Below are 21,818 nucleotides of genomic sequence, written 5' to 3'. Positions count from 1 at the left end.
GTTTTTTCTTTGTAAAAGACACAGGCTAACTGGTAAAAGATGAAAACCATGAAGCCTGGCATGATTTTCTATAAAAGAAAAAAAACATCAGGGTTTACTACTTCTTTAAAGTGAATCATTAGCATATCATGTTTGGTACGATACTAATTATCTTTAGTAAGACTAATAATTATGTGATGTAGGTTACAAAGAGGCCCTCACTCAGTACCTAACTTTGAGAAAGTGTAAAACATGGCGTACTTTCATAAATGGAAGAGACGCGGATAAGCATCTGCAATAGTTTTTGCAAAAGATTAGTTTTATCTGTAATTTTACCTTGGCTGTCAGAACCAGGTTGTGCAAGTTCTGGCTTTGACAGGTCTACAGGCGCCTGGGCTGATTCAGTAGTTGAGGCTGGAGCTTCAGGAATTGTGATTGATGAAATGGAGATCTGATCAGTTTCATTACCCTCTTCTGTTTTCTTAGATTCCTGAAAATATTTTGATACAATCCTTATATTACAAATGCTTGAGGTCACTCCAAAAAACAAAACAAAATAAAACAAAAAACATACACACAAATTTTCCTCTATTCTACCTAATCAGTTCCTATATATGACAAACTATTTTCATATTTTTTTTTTTAATATAAACTCACCAATAAAAATGTAAAAAGCGACCTGAACATGATACAACTTTCAGTAACAGGTCACAATACTGTCTTTTCTTTTCAGCATGTGTTCATTACACAGGCAAGTCTAGTAGTTGGCCAACTCTCAAAAATAAATAAAATAAATACACTCCCAGCATGTCCAATAACTTACTTGAGGAGTTAAGCAGCAATAAAGCGCGTGCTAAGTAATGGCTTATTTACACTGTCCTTAGACGTTAAAGGATAAGTTCAACTTTCGTAACATGTTACACCCATAGCACCGGCCCCGCATCCCTATTTCCCGTTGTGACAGTGAGCAGGGAATCTTCTCCCTCCACTTGCTGTCTGAATTTAAATAAATAAATAAATAAATAAAAATGCGGCTGTGTGTGACTCCACCCGCATCATTAAGTTCTGCAACGGGTAGCTCTTAATGAACTACCACGGCGCTGTTGAGCCCTGAGGTAGTTCATTGATTCTTCCTGCCAGTGTGTAGGAGTCCTGTTTGAGTAGTGCAATGCTTTCCAGACTCCTACTGCATTGTTTTTTTTTAACCACTTCAACACCTGACCCTTCATCCTCTTCCTGTCCAGGCCAATTTTCAGCATTCAGTGCTGTCACACTTTGAACAACAATTGTGTAGTCATGCAACACTGTACCAATATAACATTTTTATTATTTTATGGGCACTGACAGGCACCGATGATCAGTACCCTGGCTATTAGTGTAAAGAATGTACCAGTCTTGCTGGTTATCGGCTCTCCTTTCCTCACACGCTGTGTCTGTGTGAGGAAAGGACTGCCGATAACCAGCAAGTCTGTTTACATGTGATAAGCTGTGATTGGACACAGCTGATCACAAGATAAAGAACCACTATGACCAGCTGTAGGGTGCGGTTCTGGGAGGACATCTATGGACGACCTCCTAGAACTAGAGAGCCGCGCTGTAGCTGTCTTTCAGCTATAGCGTGGTACTCAAGTGGTTCAAAAGTGAACTTCTCCTTTAATCTACAAATCTCAATATATTTTTTAAAATTTTCTCCTTTCTTCTTGCCGTGTTAACTGTGTCCCTGCTGTGCTGGCCGACATCAGTTTTGTGAATGCGGAATATCTGGATCTATACCCGCCGGTCTCCACTTTGTGTGCACTCCTGTTTAGGACTACACTTTTACATGCAGCCACTCCCAATGATGCACACTTGAGCAGAGCAACACACACACAGAACTAAAGCCACACCTTTCCTCAACATTGGTGATTGAAGCGGCTCCCAAATCAGCAGTTCTGGGTCTCTCCGTGTGTGCATTGCTGGGGCAGCTGCATGTAAGCTAGTTTTAAATAGAAGTGTACATGAAGTGAAGACTCCAGTGAGCTTAACGCTGTACCGAGTGATACCTGGCTAGCATTCGTTACAAGATCACTTTAACCACTTAAGGATCAGGCCTATTTTGCAAAATTGTTGTTTACTAATTAAAATCAGTTTTTTTACTAGAAAATTACTTAGAACCCCCAAACATTAATATATAATTTTTTTTTTCCAGACACCCTAGAGAATAAAATGGTGGTCGTTGCAATACTATGTCACACCTTATTTGCGCAGCGGTCTTACAAACGCAATTTTTGGGGGAAAAAAATAAATAAATTTTGAATTAAAAAAAACAAAAAAAAAAAAAACAAAACAGTAAAGTTGACCCTTTTTTTTTTAAACTGTGAAAGATAATGTTACGCCGAGTAAATTGATACCCAACATGTCATGTTTCAAAATTGCGCCCGCTCGTGGAATGGTGACAAACTTTCACCCTTAAAAATCTCCATAGGCGACGTTTAAAAATTTCTACAGGTTACCAGTTTTGAGTAACAGAGGTCGTCTTTTGCTAGAATTATTGCTCGTGCTCTAATGATCGTGGCGATACCTCACATGTGTAGTTTGAAAACCGTTTACATATGCGTTCGCTTCTGCTGCAAACATGGAGGGACAGGGCGCTTTCATTTTTTTTTCTTATTTTACTTTTTATTTTAAATACTGTCCCTTAAAAAAAAATAAATAAAGAAATAAATAAATAAATCACTTTTATTCCTATTACAAGGAATGTAAATATCCCTTGTAAAAGTAAAAAAAAAAGCATGACAGGACCTCTATAATGTGAGACCTGGGGTCAAAAAGACCTCAGATCTCACATTTAAACTTTTTTTTATTAATTGCATTTTAGAAGTCCCTTTAAGGCCGTTGGGCGTAAATGATGTCGCTTCCGTCATTGAGTCAAGTGGGGGCCATCATTCCCTCACTCGACACTGTGCCTGAGGGGAAGGTTTGGATTGTCTTTGCCACTACCGACAACTCCAGTAAGTGGCGGAGATGACCGAAACGCGGCGGGAGGGGGGTGGGGGCCTCTCCCGCCGATAAGTGATCTTGCGGCGAATCCACCGCAGAGACCACTTTTTTCCTTAAAGAGGACTGCACGCTGTTTCATAAAATACCGGGGATATGGCAGCTGTCTGCTGCCATAACAACGGTATTCAAAGTCAGAGTACCGACGTATAACGAAGGCTGGCGGTCCAGAAGTGGTTAAAGGAGTTGTAAAGTCAGAAGGTTTTTTATCTTAATGCATTCTATGGCTGAGACAGCAGTGGCACCATTGGCTCCTGCTGCTGTCAATCACAGTCAGTTAGCCCATCAGGAGAGAAGAGGCAGGGCCGAACTGCCGTGCGATGTCTGAATGGACACAGAGCTGCAGCTCAGCTTGGGTGCCCCCACAGGGAGGGAGTGGCCAGGAGCAGCAAAGAGGGACCCGGATAAGAGGAGGAAAAGGACTGCTCTGTGCAAATCCACTGCACAGAGCAGCTAAGTATAACATGTTAATTTTTTTCTTCTATAAAAATAACAGACTTCACAATCACGTAAAATACAATCTCAAAAATAAGCATGTAAAAATGTGTTCCGTCAAATATTTCCCTCAAATTCTGTGTTGAGGATTCCATGTTCTGCTTTCTGTGTACTACTGTACACCTATTAACATAAAGTCTTTGTTAAAAACTAGTCCATGCTCCTAAATGCAAACATTCTAATGTTTGCACCTATATTTCAGAAGTCATACCATGATGCATTTAGGGCAGGTGTCAATAGGCTATGGGAAAGTGTAGCTTGCTTTAAAGTGATTGTAAACCTATGTCTTTTTTTTTTTTTAAATAACAAACATACTTACATCCACAGTGCAGTTTTGCACAGTGTGGCCCCCAAGCATCCTCTTCTGGGGTCCCCCCCGGCAGCGCTTGCGGCACCTCCTCGCATCAGTAAAGCCCCTGGGAAAAGAGCTCTACCTGGGGGTTACCTTGCAGGCACGCTCCTGAGTCCAGTATTTGCATGCATAGACACAGAATGCCTGACTCTGCCCCGCCCCCCGCATCATTGAATTTGATTGACAGCACGTTTGCAGGCGGGAGCACCCACCAAAAGCAACAGGGGGTTTAATTCCTGCTGCTGCATGTGTACACCTTTGACTGCTGCCTTTAGCAGTTAGGTAGGGATTAGGGGTGGTAAATCTGTAAATCAACCATGGGGTTTTATCACCCCTTAACTTAGTGTGAACAAGCCCTAAGGGTGCCACTGCCGAATGCAACTAAGGGCTCATTCACAAGTGCAGCAGGCACTGCTGCTACTCTGAAAAACGATCCAAGTGTTTGATAGGTTGTGAGGAGGCGATGTTGCCTCCTCACCACCCGATTTAAATCCATGATTGCCGTGCAAAGCACAGGATTGTGACACGGTAGTACGGCAATTAGAGGTTTAAATCAGGTGTGAGGTGGTGACACTGTGCCTGGTGATCTTTGACTTCTCCCATGTTGTTCAGGTAGATCTTTACTTTTTTTTAGGGTTGCCTACCTCTGGTCTAAAGAGCATGTCACATCAACAGCTCTATTAACTTGGTATACTCTTAAGGTGTGGGATACATTGTGGCAAATAAATGTGTGACAAACAAGTTTGATGTCTCTAATCGATAACCCTGAAATTAACACCATGGTTAGATGGGGCATGCCATCACTGGAAAAGAGGATACACTCACGCATCATCATATGTTGCCGGGTACATCCATCCTTAGCCTGTTGACCAGGTGGGTACTATACCCTAGTGCATATAAATAAATGGGACCAGTAGGCATCTCCTGTACATTAGAGATGTAATGAAGTAGGGACAACATCACAGAGCTAGAAGATGTTGGATGCCTTGAGCTCCTCCACCTTCTGTTTGAGGATGCCCCACAGATGCTCTATAGGGTTTAGGTCTGGAGACATGCTTGGCCAGTCCATCACCTTTACCCTCAGCTTCTTTAGCAAGGCAGTGGTCCTCTTGGAGTTGTGTTTGGGGTCGTTATGTTAGAATACTGCCCTGTGGCCCAGCCCACAAAGGGAGGGATCAATGCTCTGCTTCAGTATGTCGCAGTACATATTGGTATTCATGGTTCCCTCAAAGAACTGTAGCTCCCCAGTGCACTCATGCAGCCCCAGACCATGACACTCCCACCACCATGTTTGACTGTAGGGAAGACACTTGTCTTTGTACTCCTCACCTGGTTTCTGCCAGACACCATCTGAACCAAATAAGTATATCTTGGTCTCATCAGACCATAGGACATGGTTCCAGTAATCCATGTCCTTAGTCTGCTTGTCTTCAGCAAACTCTTTGCAGGCTTTCTTGTGCACCATCTTTAGAAGAGGCTTCCTTCTGGGACGAAAACCATGCAGGCCAATTTGATGCAGTGAGGTTTATGGTCTGAGCACTGACAGGCTGACACCCACTCATAACATCTATTTGGCACAGACTATCTCTGGATATAAATGAGCACATGCACTCAACTTCTTTGGTCAACCATGGTGAGGCCTGTTCTGAGTGGAACCTGTCCTGTTGAAAGCCGTTGTAAGGTCTTAGCCACCATGCTGGAGCTCAGATCCTCAGAGTTCTTTGCTAGGAAATGCCATGTTGAACTTCCAGTGACCAATATGAAAGAGCGCAATGTCAATTTTAACACATCTGCTTCCCATTCACAGTTGAGACTAGAGGTCGACCGATATGGGTTTTTCTCTGGCCGATGCCGATATTTACAAATCGCGGTGGCCGATATGTGATGCCGATTTTTTTGGCCCGATATATTAGGCCGATTTTTTTTTTTTTTTTACCTTCATCTCATAAAATCTAACAGTTAGACCCCTTTCACAATGGGGCATTTTTCAGGTGCTTTTGGGCTAAAAATAGCACCTGTAAAGTGCCTGTAAAACGGCTCCCCTGCAGTCTCAGTGTGATATCCCAAGTGCTTTCACACTGAGGCGATGCGCTGGCAGGATGTTAAAAAAAAAAAAAAAAAAAAAAAAAAAAAGAGTCCTGCAAGCAGCATCTTTGGAGCGGTGTATACCGCTCCTCCACCACTCCTGCCCATTGAAATGAATGCGCACCGCTGCCGAAGCGCCTGCAAAGCGTTTCGGCAGCGGCGCTTCAGGGGTGCATTTAACTCCTTCCTCGGCCGCTAGCTGGGTTGTAAGCGCCCTGCTAGCAGCCGAATAGCGCTGCTAAAATGATGGTAAAGAGCCGCTAAAACTAGCAGAGTTTTACCGTCAACGCATGCCCGCTCCAGTGTGAAAGCAACCTTCAGTGATACGGAAAATTTTTTACATTTAAACATTTATTAAACAAAACAAACCTCCAATCAGTTCACTTGTATGTAGAATTTAGATAAAAAAAATATAAAAAGACACCTCTCTTAAATATTAAATACACAAAAACAGGTAATTAAAACTTCTGGATGAAAAAAAATGGGCTAAATTTACTGCTTAGTTTTTTTTTTAATTTATTAGTGTATTTTTTTATTAAAAATTGCATTTGAAAGACCGCTGCGCAAATACCGTGTGACATAAAATATTGCAACAACTGCTATTCTATTCCCTAGGGTCTCTGCTAAAAAAAATATATATAATGTTTGGGGGTTCTAAGTGATTTTCTAGCAGAAAATACAGGATTTTTACTTGTAAGCAACAAATGTCAGAGAAGATTTAGTCTTTAAATGGTTAAACTGAGAGCTTCTACACACAGAGCTCAGTTCATTCATAAGTGTAAACATTGTATCCTTCAGGTTCTTTTTATCAGATTTGGCAGGCTGCCCAGAGAGGGGGAGAAGTCGCTTCACACTTGCAAGTCGCGCTGAAGCTATATCGGCACAATCGGCTGATGCCGATTAAATAAAAAACACCAAATATCGGCCGATATATCGGCCGGCCGATATATCGGTCGACCTCTAGTTGAGACCTTGTAATACTAACAGTCCACATGACACCAGGGAGGCAAAATGGCAAATTGGCCCAATTTGGACATTTTCACGTAGGGGTATATTCACTTTTGTTGGCAGCGGTTTAGACATTAATGGCTGTGTGTTGTTATTTTAAGGGGACAGCAAATTGACAATATTATACAAGCTCACTCACTACTTTACATTGTAGGAAAGTGTCATTTCTTCAGTGCTTACTTCTGTGAGAATATAAAATATATCTAGAAAGTGTATGTATGTAGATAGATAGATAGATAGATAGATAGATAGATAGATAGACAGACAGACAGACATACACATACACACACATACATACATACACAGTGGGGATCGAAAGTTTGGGCACCCCAGGTAAAAAATATGTGTATTAATGTGCATAACGAAGCCAAGGAAAGATGGAAAAATCTCCAAATGGCATTACAGATTAGACATTCTTATAATATGTCAAAAAAAATTAGATTTTATTTCCATCATTTACACTTTCAAAATTACAGAACACAAAAAAATGGTGTCTGCAAAAGTTTGGGCACCCTGCTGAATTTATAGCATGCACTGCCCCCTTTGCAAAGCTGAGACCTGCCAGTGTCATGGATTGTTCTCAATCATCGTCTGGGAAGACCAGGTGATGTCAATCTCAAAGGTTTTAAATGGCCAGACTCATCTGACCTTGCCCCAACAATCAGCACCATGGGTTCTTCTAGGCAGTTGTCTAGAAAACTGAAACTGAAAATAGTTGACGCTCACAAAGCTGGAGAAGGCTATAAGAAGATAGCAAAGCATTTTCAGATGTCAATATCCTCTGTTTGGAATGTAATTAAGAAATGGCAGTCATCAGGAACAGTGGAAGTTAAAGCAAGATCTGGAAGACCAAGAAAAATATTAGACAGTACAGCTCGCAGGATTGTGAGAAAAGCAATTCAAAACCCACGTTTGACTGCACGATCCCTCCAGAAAGATGAACATATATAGACAAGCCTGAGGCATTTTGGAAAAAAGTTCTGTGGACCGATGAGGTTAAAATAGAACTTTTTGGCCTGAATGAGCAAAGGTACGTTTGGAGAAGAAAGGGCACAGAATTTAATGAAAAGAACCTCTGTCCAACTGTTAAGCATGGGGGTGGATCAATCATGCTTTGGGGTTGTGCCAGTGCCAGTGGCACAGGGAACATTTCACGAGTAGAAGGAAAAATGGATTCAATAAAATTTCAGCAAATTTTGGATGGTAACTTGATGCCATCTGTGAAAAAGCTGAAGTTAAAGAGAGGATGGCTTCTACAAATGGATAATGATCCTAAACACACCTCAAAATCCATGGGGATTACATCAAGAGGCATAAACTGAAGGTTTTGCCATGGCCTTCACAATCTCCTGACCTCAACATTATTGAAAATCTATGGATAGACCTTAAAAGAGCAGTGTGTGACAGACAGCCCAGAAATCTAAGAACTGGAAGACTTTTGTAAAGAAGAATGGGCAAAGACTCTTGGCTGGCTACAAAAAGCATTTACAAGCTGTGATACTTGCCAAAGGGGGCAGTACAAGATATTAACTCTGCAGGGTGCCCAAACTTTTGCAGACGCCATTTTTTGTTTTCTGTAATTTTGAAAGTGTAAATGATGGAAATAAAATCTAACTTTTTTTGACATAAGAATGTCTAATCTGTAATTTGATGCCATTTGGAGATTTTTCCATCTTTCCTTGGCTTCGTTATGCACATTAATACACATTTTTACCTGGGGTGCCCAAACTTTCGATCCCCACTGTATATATAAATAAAACGATTAACTGTTAAAGAATCAAGATCGCCATTCTACCCCCCTCATGATGAACACAGCATTTTCCCGATTCAGTGCAGAGAGTTCTCTGCTGACCGCTTTCAAAAAACAAACAATAAAACAACAAATAAAACACAGGCAGCCTGGCAAATTTATCACAACAGCTCTTAGGTGAAGAGATAAAGAGAAACATTTTAACACTTAGTTATTTTAGATCAAAGGAATGAACATTGGTATGTAAATGAGGTGAGTCTAACCACTTAAAAACTAAGCCTTTTTCTGACACTTGTTGCTTACAAGTTAAAATCTGTATTTTTTGCTATAAAATTACTTAGAACTCCCAAAGATTATATATATATATATATATATATATATATATATATATATATATCTATATCAAATCAATCAAAGACCCTAGAGAATAAAATGGCGGTTGCTGCAATATTTTGTGTCACACTGAATTAGCGCAGCGGTCTGTCAAACGCAATTTTTTTGGAAAAAACACACTTTAATGAATAAAAAACTAAAAACAGTAAAGTAAGCCCATTTTTTTGGTATGATGTGAAAGATGTTACCCCGCAAGAATCATGAGAGAATTGTGATCTTTATTCTAACCAAAAAAATTGCGATTCACATTTTGGCCAGAATCGTGTAGCTCTAATATAGATCTCCACACACACACACACACACAAATTCTACTCCATTTATTGAATGCAGCAAAAAGCCTAACCCCAAAGCATTGGAAACAAAATGAACCCGCAGTGGGCGAATAGTTACTGAGGATGTCCAAAATCTGCCTGAGAAAATTATAAGTCCTCATGCACATGGACGTTTTTACAGCTGCTTTTTTGAGCTTTTTTTGCAGCTTAAAAAGGCCTGTCTATGTTAGTCTATGGCTTCATGCCCACCTAGGCGTTTTTGAGCTGCAAGTGGCATAAGCGTTTTTAAGCTGTAAAAAAAACCCAGGACCAGTGCGTTCTGAAAGACGTTTTTCAGCTGTAAAAACGTTCTAACACTGAAAAACGCTCAAAAACGCTTAAAAACGCTCAAAACGCTAACGCGGAAAAACGCTCAAAAACGCTATTGCAAAAACGCTGAAAAAAGTTAAAAAAATTCACTGCAAAGATACTGGCGTTTTCATAACGTTTTTTTAACAGCCTGTGTGCATGAGGGCTAATTGTCAAACAGTCCAAATTTACAAACCTTTTACTCCAACTGGGAAGGGTGGATAACTTTTAAAGCCTCAGAAACCTATAACAACTGGATGGCCAATATACCCTCTGTGGTACTAATAAGTGATTCACTTCTTTATGCAGCCAACTTAAAGACTATAATGTTCAACAGCTTCATTGCAGTATAAAGAATGTTTTTTCTATAACAGAGGAATATTTTTCTTCTAAATACTGGGCCCAAGTTTTACGTGGTTTTAAAACCAATCAAAAATTATATTGCATTTTACCATTCTTAGATGTGGTGGCTGCATTTTTTTTTTTAAATTAATTATTAAAGTGTCATGTTTTTATTTAAAACACAAAATGTCATACTTACCTGTTCTGTGCAATGGGTTTACACAGAGCAGCCCCAATCCTCTTCTCGGGTCCCTTGCTGGTGCTCCTGCCCCTCACTCCCATGCTATGGGGGCACTCATGCGTGGTTGCTCCTGAGCTGCCTCTGTGTCATAAGACACACCAAGCGTGGCTAACCCCTGCCCTCCTCACTGGTTGCGACAGCAGTGCGAGTCAATGGCTCCAGCTGCTGTGTCTCTGCCAATGAAGAGCGAGAGACCCGGGAGAGCTGCTGCTCTTGTGCACATCGCTGGATAGAAATGGGGCTCAGGTAAGTATTGGGGGGGGGGGGGGGGTCTGCTACACGCAGAAGGTTTTTTTTTACCTTCATGCACAGAATGCATGAAGGTGAAAAAAAAAAAAAAAAAAAACATAAGCCTTTAGAACCAGTTTAAATGCATTCAAACCTTCCGATCTACACCTTGTGTTTTTACTTGCATAAGCTGTGATGATGTAATTACATGGTGTTATTAATTGACCTCTACGCACCGCCTATAGTAGAGTAAACCATCACATTCTGGTGTCAGAAATCTCTGTTAAAACATGAGGGCCAGGACGAAACCCTGGCAAGGTTAGATACCCCTGGGCTCTCTCCAGTGGATTTGGTACTGGACAGATTACTTCTTTAATATACTTGTCACTGAGATTAAGATTGTAAAATCACTGGTTAGTGCCATTGCTCAGCTGGCTCTATTGAGTTATATGGTGGGCATGCTCTGAGGGTAAACAATATAATCCATTGGTGGAATGGGATTGCTGGTTATAACAATGTATTATCTGGAACCTGCATTATATGTACTGTTTGCTTTTTTTTTTCTCTTTCTAATAAACTTCTTTGAAGGGGAAAAAAAAAAAAAAAAAAACACACAACAAGGCACTGCACAAGTTAATGCATGACATCTGTCAGTCGGCTGAGAACTAACACTTAAGTGAAGAAATTAAACATCCCACAATCCTGGGGTCTTTTGGTATAGAGCTCTTCAGATCAGAGCTTAAAGTGTTACTAAACCCAGTAATATGAAAATAGTTCATCTGGCGCCCCCCCCCGCTGAGCAGGCAGATGATAGGTCCGTCTCTGCACACTGTGCAGGAACGGACCTGTCAGAGCGCTGCTCTCCTCTATGTGGGATTGGATGAAGACAGACCGCAGAGACGGTCTTCATCCGATCCGATCGACAGATGGAAAAGTAGGGTTTCCATCCGTCACACTTTAGCGGATCGCATGTCAGCAGACATGTCACCGCTGACATCCGTCGCTCCATAGACCTGTATGGAGCGTCCATTCAGGTCCGCCTTAAAAAAACAAAAACAAAAAAACCCCCCAAAAACTGACAGGTGGACCCGAGCGTTCCGCCTATGTGAAAGGGGCCTTACTGGGCATGGAGGAGAAGTGGGGGAGCTGGGCTGTCATTTAGGATCTGTATACACGTCCAGATGTGTGATGTTAATGCTCTTAATACCATTTGACAAGAAAAGCTCTGATCAACCAAAAAATGTTCTCTACAGCAAGAGAGACCAAACTAAGCATGTGCAGCGCTCAACAAACAAAGGCACAGGAAATCTAACTACCCTATTACCTAGTTAAAATAAGAGCATTTGAAAGTGAACAATACCTTTAACTCACCAAACTATCCAGCAAAAGTGGCAATCAGAGGGCTGATATAATAGGATTTTTTCATCACACTTAACTGTAAAATCCTTTTGCGTACATCATGGTACACAGTCAGGCTAATATTCATTACCTTCTGAGGTTATACTCCATCTCCAGGTGAATGGACACACAGGAAGCACTTCAGTTTTGTAGCAAGCACTGAATCCTCAAAAACGAGAGGGGAGGGATCTCTGTGTCCCATGATGTACTCGGCTGCTCGAACATCCACTTGATAACATTTTGTGAACGTATGCACTGAAGACCAGGTAGCAGCCTTAAAAATCTGAGCCACAGATACCTGATGGCAAAAAGCCCAGGGAGGTTCCTACAGCCCTGGAAGAATGATCTCTTACCCTAAAGGGAGAAGCTTTATGTTTCAGGCCATAGGCCTGAATGATCAATTGAGGGACCCAATTGGCAATGGAAGCCTTGGAAGCTGCCTGCCCCTTCTTGGGTCCTTTTGGTAAAACGAAAAAGGAGTCTGCTCCTCGGATCTCCGCAGATCTAGACAAATAAACCTTGACTGCCCAGACAACATCCAATGAATGCAGTCGTCTCTCTTCCGCCGAGCGAGGCTGAGAGAAAAAAAAAAAAAAAAAAAAAAAAAGGCAAAATATTGTCCTGATTTAAATGAAAGGCCGACACCACCTTTGGTAAAAGGGATGGAACAAGTCTTAACACGACACTGTCATGCCACCTCTTAAAGGGCAACGTACAGGTACGCGATTCTGCCTGTACGTGCCCTTCTGCCGATGTATATCGCCGTGAGGCGGTCAGGAAGTGGTTAACACCCTGGCTTCAATAGCCATGCCGTCAAATTTAGAGACTCTAAATTGGGGTGGAATATAGGACCTTGAGACAGTTACAGATAGGGGCGACGTGGAAGCGTCCATGGCCCGTCTATTGTCAGTCTCACAATCTCCGGGAACCAAGGCCTTCTGGGCCAGGCTGGTGCAGAATCGGCACATGTCCCTCCGCCCAGGCTAGTAAGTGGTTCACCTCCTTCAGAGCTGAACGACTCTGGGTACCGCCTTGATGGTTTATATAGGTCACTACAGTGGCATTGTCGAACTGAACCCTGATAAGGCAGTCCTGAAGCCCCACCGTCCAGGACCGTAGGGCCAGACGTACTGCCCGTAATTCCAGGACGTTGATGGGCAGGATCTGTTCTGCCTTTGACCATTTCCCCTGAGCTATGAGCCCTTCTAGTGTTGCTCCCCAGCCTGAGAGACTGGCATCTGTAGTCAGTACTCTCCAAGCTACCGGGAGAAAGGGTTTTCCACCAGTTAAGGCATAAGCGTGCCCGAGGAGATAAGCACATTGGATAATCCAGGGCTTTTCCTCTTCTGATCCAGGCCAACAAGATGTCTTGTTGTAAAGGCCTGAAATGGAACTGGGTATAGGACATGGCCTCGGAGGATACCATCCTTCCTAGAAGACTCATACAGAGCCAAATGGAGGGTTGTCTGGTGCCCCTTATCTGACACACCTGAACCTTTAGGGCACAGATTGTTAAAAAAGTGGCAAGAATACTCTTGCTTGAACCGTATCTAGGATCAGACCTAAATAATTTAGACTTTGAGCTGGTTTCAAGGCTGACTTTTTGGTATTTATGATCCAGCCTAAGTTTTTTAAATACTGCACTGTGCATAATATGCTCTGTTCTAGAGCCTGTAACGAGCGATCTGAGTAGGAGGTCAGATACCCAAGCACTAGGATCCCTTGGGCCCTTAAAAGACCCAGTACTGGTGCTAGGACCTTTGTGAACACCCAGAAAGCTATAGCCAGCCCGAAGGCTAGAGCCACAAACTGAAAATGATGTTCCTCTACTGCAAAACGTAGGAACCTCTGATGAGGCTGAAAGATGGGCAAGTGTAAATACGCATCTTTTATATCGATGGAGGCTAAAAAGTCTCCCCTCTGGAGTGAGGCTACTACTGAGCGGACAGACTCCATCCGAAAGGACTGTATCAGTAGATACTTGTTCAGGAATCTTAGGTCCAAAATGGGCCTTGTGTCCCAGTTTGGTTTCTGAACCGTAAACAGGTTTGATTAAAAACCCTGTGCCCCTTTTGGATACCAGAACCTCTACAATCACTCCTTGATGCACTAGATGCTGTACTGCCTGAAGCAATAAGTTTATTTTTGGAGGATCCGAGGTAAAGTTGGATCTTAAAAACCTCTGAGGGAGGGAACCCTCCCCAACTCCAGCTTGTAACTACTGCAAGATATAATTTAGGTGACCCACTCGTCCTTAATTATTCTTCTGAAGAATCTTGGACCCAGGGCTTTTTCTGGCCCTTGCCCTGTGACTTGACCCTGGCCCTAGTGCCCTGTTGGCTTTAGAACCGCCTTGATGCTGAGACACTGGAGGAAGCAGTCCCTGAGGTTTTAATCGAGGGACGTCTGGTGCGTTCCTTCACAGGAAGTAGAGAACTCTTCCCTCCGGAAATCTTTTGGATATATTTGTCCAAATGATCACCAAATAAACATTACCCATGAAAAGGGAAACCTGTCAATAACTTTTTACAAGAAAGCTCAGCTGACCAGTTCTTAAGCCACAAGTGTCTGCACATATGTACAGACGAGAGTGCCAAACGAGAAACCTGCTGTATTGAATCCTTTAAGGCAATAGCAAAACACAGCGCTCGAGAAATATCTTACTTTCAGGCAGATCATCCTCCTGGTTAGGCCTATCAGGTTGTTTGATCTGATCCTTTAGGGACTGGCAGATACCAATTGCTGCAACAGCTGGCTGAATAGGTGAACTGGCCAAAGAAAAGGAAGCCTTTAATAACGACTCCAATTTCTTGTCAACAAGGTCTTTCAAACCCTGTGCGTTATCTACCGGACAAGTTAAGTTCTTGTGGGTTGACAGGCAACTGGGAGGAGGGAGGAGCCTGGTAATGGCTCTGTGCACGGCGTGAGGATCCTGAGAACCCTCTCCCTGCAGCTGAGAAGAATGATCGGCCTGATGAGAAGGTGTAGGTAGCTTCCCTCCCCGCCCCCCCTGCTCATCACTCACTGAGCTGTCTTGTGGAGTAAGCCAGAGGAAGTTTGTACCTGCGTCTGACTGCAACAAGCTGTAGTGAGCGTCCCTTTTTGTCCCAACTTCAACAACAACTAAAAGATAAGTACCGTATTTTTTTTTTTTTTTTTGGCTTTTTTTCTATTGCAATTGTCTTGAAGTGAAAAGGCAAAGGAAAAGTAATAGAGCAAAAGAAAGGGAAAGGGAAAGAACATATTGAAATAAAACGAAATAAAATGGAATAAAAAGCGAAAGTAAATGAAGGCGAAAGAGCTGAAAAAGTAGAATCAAGTGAGCTAAGAAAAACAATAAAAACAGGGGGGGGAACAGGGGAGAAGGAGAAGGTGAATGAGAGACAAGCCAACGGAAGAGTTGTCTCCCAGCCCCCACCTGCTTGCTGCTGCTGCTGCAGTAGCTCCCTTTCTTGTGATCCTTTTTTTTTTTTTTGGTCTTTTTTTGTTTTTGTTTTTTGCAAATGGTATTAACTATAGGCTCGATAGTATAAACTATAGAATAAGAAGAAATTTCATAGTAACAAAATGTGGAACATATAAGCTCATACTGGAACTATACTGCTGAATATATAAATCATCTTGCTGAATACTTGAATTAGATTGCATTATACCGCTAAAACATTTGAATTATTTTTATGAGCACCTGGGCCCTCATGCACATGGGCTGTTGGGAGAACGTTGTGAAAACGCTAGTGTCTTTGCAGTGACTTTTTTTTTTTTTTTCAGCGTTTTTGCAATAGCGTCTTTGAGCGTTTTTGGAGCGTTTTTTTTTTGTTTTTGTTTTTTCCTCCTCTTTTGGCTCTTCTATTGCAATTGTCTTGAAGTGAACAAGCAGGGGAAAAGGCGAAAGAGCTGAAAAAGTAGAATCAAGTGAGCTAAGAAAAACAATAAAAACGGGGGGGGAACAGGGGAGAAGAGAAGGAGAAGGTGAAAGAAAGACAAGCCAACGGAAGAGTTGTCTCCCAGCCCCCACCTGCCTGCTGCTGCTGCTGCTGCAGTATCTCCCTTTCTTGTGAATTTTTTTTTTTTGCAAAGGGTACTAATTATAGGCTTGATAGTACAAACTATAGAATAAGAAGAAATTCCATAGTAACAAAATGTGGAACATATAAGCTTATACTGGAACTATACTGCTGAATATATAAACCATCTTGCTGAATACTTGAATTAGATTGCATTATATCGCTAAAACATTTGAATTATTTTGCTGAGCACCTGGGCCCCCATGCACACGGGCTGCTGGAAAAGCGCTGTGAAGACGCCGGTGTCTTTGCAGGGACTTTTTTTTTTTTTTTTTTTTTTTTTTTCCAGCTTAAGAACGCTTAAACAATTGAACAGCACTAAGGAATGCTTAATGTACTTAAGGTAGTAACATAACTTCTGGAAAACGGGGACCACTCATATCTCATTAATTTATTTCTATTATTGGATTGTGGGGAGGATGCCGGGTATGAGAACGGAATAAAAGAAATATTAGTAAAAATAAGTCAATTTAAAAAGGCTGGGAGATTTTTTCATCATTAAGAGATCCCAATCAAGGGGTATTCTGGAAGGCAGCTTTGAAGATCTTATAAATCCAGCCATAGAAACAAACATGAAGGGGAAAACAACAAGAAGTGCGGGAGCAATACCGAAATCACCTAGGACCAGCCTAGGCCCAAGTCCAGGCCCTATGAACAGGTATATACAGCAAGGAATCGGAGGAGAGAAACAAGTGGGTTCAAAGGGCAGACAAATAGATACAAAAGAGAAGGACAACAAGGATAAAAAAGGCCAGTATAAAGTACAAACAGAAACCAGCCACCTCTCAGAACCCAGAATGGAGCCAGAAATGGGAGAGGAAGACAGAGGAAAGGAGGAAGGACAACAAGGGCCACAGTTGCCAACAAAACAGGATATGGAAAAAATGTTTGCGGCACTAGAGAATTCCCTAAAAGCAGAGATGTCAACACTCCATAAAGATATGGGATATATGTTAAACAGAGTGGAAGAAGTAGAGATCAAAGTAGACCTACATCAAAAAAACATAAAGGAACTAGAAGATGAAATAAAGAAATTAAAACGGGAACAACAGGAACAATCATATAAAATAGAAGAGCAAGAAAATAGGAGATAAAAAGAAAAACTTGAGAATACGTGGGTTACCGGAAACAGAACAAGCAGAAAATCTAATAGAAAAAATGAACAATCTCTTCAACCAAATCTTGGGAAAGGAAACAACTAACACAATAGGAATAGAAAGTGTCTTTCGAGTAAAAAAACCTCAAAGGTTTGCAAGGGAAACACCTAGAGATGTAATCGTACGCTTTGAAAAATGGGAAGAAAAAAAACAGATCTGGATAAACCTAAAGAGGAAAACACAAATAGAGTTTGCGGGAGGTAAATTACAAATATTTCAAGACTTATCTCAAGAAACGTTGAAAAGACGACGGATACTAAAGCCATTATTAGAAATCCTCCGGGAGCAAGAAATTCAATACAACTGGGGTTTTCCAGCATGTCTAATAGCAAGGAAAAACGGAATAAGTGCGAGGCTAAGACATGTGGAGGAGATTCCGGACTTTTGCAACAAACTAGAAATCCCCTCCCCAGAACTGGAAAAATACGCAAATAGTCAGGAGCGAATAACGGCAAGAGATGACCTACAGTGGCAAGTAAATTCAAGGATCAGACATCAAGATGTGGACTCTCGAGGAAATTAATATCTGAGAAAATACCACACAACGGTGCAAGGGGCCTTAGAGTGGAAAGGGGGGGGGGGGGGCTGGGGTTGATGGGATGGGAAAAAAAAGGAAAGTGAAAGGATTGGTAAAACACAACAAAAACGCAGGGAGAGGGAGACAGGGACTCACGGAGTGGACAGGGGGTCGCCCTATTAGTGCTTAGGCAGGGGGGTAATAGGGTGTCTTACAGAGCTCCGCCTCACAATAAATAGAGCAGAGGGGGCAGAGCGTGCCCCACAAAACAAAGTAAAATGCTCTCAGCTCTAGAGAATATGGGGGTAAAAAACCCATATCAGAAAAAAGGGAGGGGGAGGGTGGGAGGAGGGAGGGGAGGGGGAGGGAGGGGAGGGGGAGGGAGGGTGGGGAGGGAGAGGTCTGAGTCACATGAGTGGTTACATAGGCACACCTATTCTGAGACAAGAGATGAGGAGACCCCGTGCGTCCGCTGGGTGGCCCCTCCATCCGGTCTCCTAGGGGGACCGCGTGGGGGGGAGGGCCGGAGGACGGGCGGGGAAGAAAAGGCACAAGAATGGAAAACGTAAACAGCATAAAAATAATCTCTTACAATGTCCGAGGACTAAATTCCCCAGGGAAGAGAAACATCATCCTCCGAGAACTAGAAAAAAGTAAAGCAGAAATAATTTTCCTACAGGAGACGCATATAACCCAAAACTCAAGTGCCAAAATTTATTCAAGAAACATACCAACATGGTATCAAGGAGACTCGCCAATAAGAAGGGCCAAAGGAGTAGCCATCGGTATAGGGAAAAATGTACGTTTTCTAATAGATCAAAGGAAAATAGACCCGGAGGGTCGATATCTTTTTATTACAGGAACTATACATGGGGTAAAATATACATTGGCCAATGTCTACTGTCCTAATAAGAACCCTAAAAAATATTTGATAGATATAATTAAAATACTAATGGAATTCAAGCAAGGAAAATTAATACTAGCTGGAGACTTCAACTTCAGCATGGATAATAAAATGGACAGTACCTCAAGAGTAAGGGACAAAGAGGTAAATCAACTAAAGAAATTAAAAAGAACATTATATGAACAGCAACTAATAGACCCTTGGAGAATTCAGCACCCCAGCACAAAGGACTACACATTCTACTCAACAGTACACAAAATTTACTCCAGATTGGATTACATCATGGTCGAACATAGAAACTTGGAAGAAATAGAAGAAACAAAAATAGGCATAATAACCGCCTCAGATCACAGCCCAGTAATCTTGAGAATGAAAATAAAAGGAGAAGTCCTTGAAAGGGGTCCATGGAGAATCAACGAAACTTTATTAGAAGACAGTGAGACCGAAATAAGCATCATAGAAGAAATTAAAAGATATTTTGAAGAAAACGATACACCAGAAGTATCGAAAGCAACAATATGGGAGGCGCATAAATCTGTTATTAGGGGCAAGTTAATAGCTATAGGGGCAAGAAAAAAACAGGAAAGGAAAACAAACATGCAACAAATAATTAAAGAAATTTATGAATTGGAACGAAAACACAAAAATCAAGTAAACAACAAAATCTTCGGCCTACTATCTCAAAAGAGAGAGCAATTAAAAGACTGGATGGAACAAGAAGAAAGGAAGGACTACAACAGAGTAGTACAAGAAAAATATAAATGGGGTAATAAACCAGGAAAATACCTAGCAAATCTGGTAAAAAAAAAGAAGTCTTTGAATTACATTGAGAAGATCAAAAATGAAAAAGGAGAAGTGGTAAATAAAACCACAGATATAGCGATAACATTTCAAAAATACTTCAGCTCCCTTTATGCAATAAAAGGACAGGAAAGTTGGAAAGAAGCGAATACAAGAACAAAGAAGATACAAGAATATTTAAAAAAAGCAAACTTACCAAAACTAAAAATAGACCAACTAGAAGAATTGGAAAAAAACATTACGCATGAAGAGGTAAAACTGGCATTAAAGGAAACTCCCGTAGGAAAAAGCCCAGGACCAGACGGGTTTACGGTCAAATACTATAAAAAATTTGAAGAACAGCTGACTCCAAAACTATTAGAATATATGAATTCCTTAGGGGAAGATGAAGAAATAAGAAGTGAATCGTTATTAGCTCATATTACAATACTACCAAAAGAAGGGAAAGACAAAGTTAACTGCTCAAGCTACAGGCCAATAGCCCTATTGAACGCTGATACGAAGCTGTACTCCAAGATCCTGGCCACTAGGATAAAAAAACTAATCCCACTGTGGATCAACCCGGACCAAACTGGTTTTGTCCCGGGGAGAGAGGGGCGGGACAACAGCCTAAAATCATTATTGATGTTGCACAAGAAGGTGCAGAATGAGACCCCAGTTCTATTCCTGTCATTGGATGCAGAAAAAGCATTTGACAGGGTAGACTGGGGTTTCATGATGGATACATTGCGGCACTTGGGTATTGGGACAAAAATGATGAAGTGGATAACAAATTTGTATAATGGCCCGACAGCAGTCGTAAAAGTAAACGGTAGACTCTCTCCAAAAATTAAGATGCAGAATGGAACACGGCAAGGCTGTCCACTGTCTCCACTATTATATGTATTGGCCTTAGAACCACTATTAGCAACACTCCGCAATAACAAAGAGGTAGAAGGAGCGAAACTAGGAGGAAAAGAGCATAAGATCGCTGCCTACGCGGACGACATCTTGATGTACGTATCCAACCCAAGAGTGTCACTCCCAAACATACTGAAAGAAATTAAAAAATACGGAGAACTGTCAAACTTCAAAATTAATCCAATAAAAACGGAAATATTAAACATAGGTCTAGAGGAAAAGGAAGTTCAGTTTTTACAAAAAGAATTCCCATTCACTTGGGTAAAAGAACTCAATTACCTTGGAATTAAAATAACTCCTAGAGTCGAAAAAATTTATCAGGCAAACTTTATTCCACTGATCAATGAGGTCAAAGAAGAAATGAAAAAGTTAAGAATACAGCCACTTTCATGGATTGGAAGAATAAATATGTTTAAGATGACGATATTACCTAAAATAAATTACAGATTACAGATGTTACCAGTAAAAATCCCGCAGAGTTTTTTTAAAATAATTAAAACAATCATGCTAAAATACATATGGCTTAATAAAAAACCAAGAATTAAATACACGCTGATCACAAGGAAAAAGGAGCATGGGGGTCTTGCCGTCCCAGATATAAGTAGGTACTATAAAGCCATAGTTTTAACACGAATGTTAGAGTGGACAAATGAGAAAAATGAAAAAAAATGGGTGGAAATGGAAAACACAATAAGTGGAGCCACACTACATAAGAATATTTGGATTCCACGGAAATATAGAATATTGGACACCGACACGCACGAAATAACAAAAAATGTATTTAAAATTTGGGACACCATTCACTTAAAGAATGAATGGAAATATAATTCACCACTATTAGCACTCACAGGATCGAATCTCTTCACCCCTGGGAGGGAAATATTTGAAATCCAAGGAATAGGTAACCCACGACTGAAAGATATCACTAGAAATGGCAAAATAAGAACACGAGTAGAAATAGAGGAAAGGAATGGATGGAAGATGAATGAATGGAATTATATTCAAATAAGGCACCTAGTAAGCACAATACCACACCCACTGAGAGATGAAACAAAATTAACTGCACTGGAAAAGCTATGTAGCAATGAAACACCATTAAAAAACGGAACATCAAAAATTTATAGTATACTGACAGATTTGGAAGCACAAGAAAGACCAGAATATATAAATCAATGGGAAAAAGAAATGAATTTAAAAATAGATAACCAAAAAGTGGAAAAAATGATAGAAATGGGATATAATAAGGCTTGGGACATGAAGACCATAGAAATGAATTATAAACTAGTATCAAGATGGTATATGACCCCAGTAAGAATACACAGATTCCATCAAGATAGAACCTCCTTGTGTTGGAGAAAATGTGGCCAAATAGCAACGATCATACACATATGGTGGGAATGCCCAATAATAATGGAGTACTGGAAGGAAGTGTTAAACAACATAAAGGAAATAACTGGAGAAGAAATAGAACAAAATATTTGGACATGCCTCTTCCATATCTACAATAAACCTAAGAAACAATATAGAAAATCAATAATACCTAACCTC

At 41.1% G+C, this 21,818-nt stretch overlaps 1 protein-coding gene across 1 annotated transcript in view; it reads right to left on the bottom strand.

Annotated features, from left to right (window-relative positions):
• Positions 1-21,818, bottom strand: part of LOC141127921 (E3 SUMO-protein ligase RanBP2-like) — a 157,501-nt gene that overhangs the window by 12,681 nt on the left and 123,002 nt on the right. The window contains exon 24 of the mRNA XM_073614806.1: positions 316-469. Within this exon, the coding sequence (XP_073470907.1) occupies positions 316-469 (154 nt within the window). The remainder of the gene's footprint in view (positions 1-315; positions 470-21,818) is intronic.

The sequence above is a fragment of the Aquarana catesbeiana genome, linkage group LG02, assembly GCF_042186555.1.
Source record: "Aquarana catesbeiana isolate 2022-GZ linkage group LG02, ASM4218655v1, whole genome shotgun sequence".
Classification (NCBI taxonomy): domain Eukaryota; kingdom Metazoa; phylum Chordata; class Amphibia; order Anura; family Ranidae; genus Aquarana; species Aquarana catesbeiana.
Note: the sequence above shows the minus strand (reverse complement) of the source record. Positions and strands in the feature narration are given on the sequence as shown.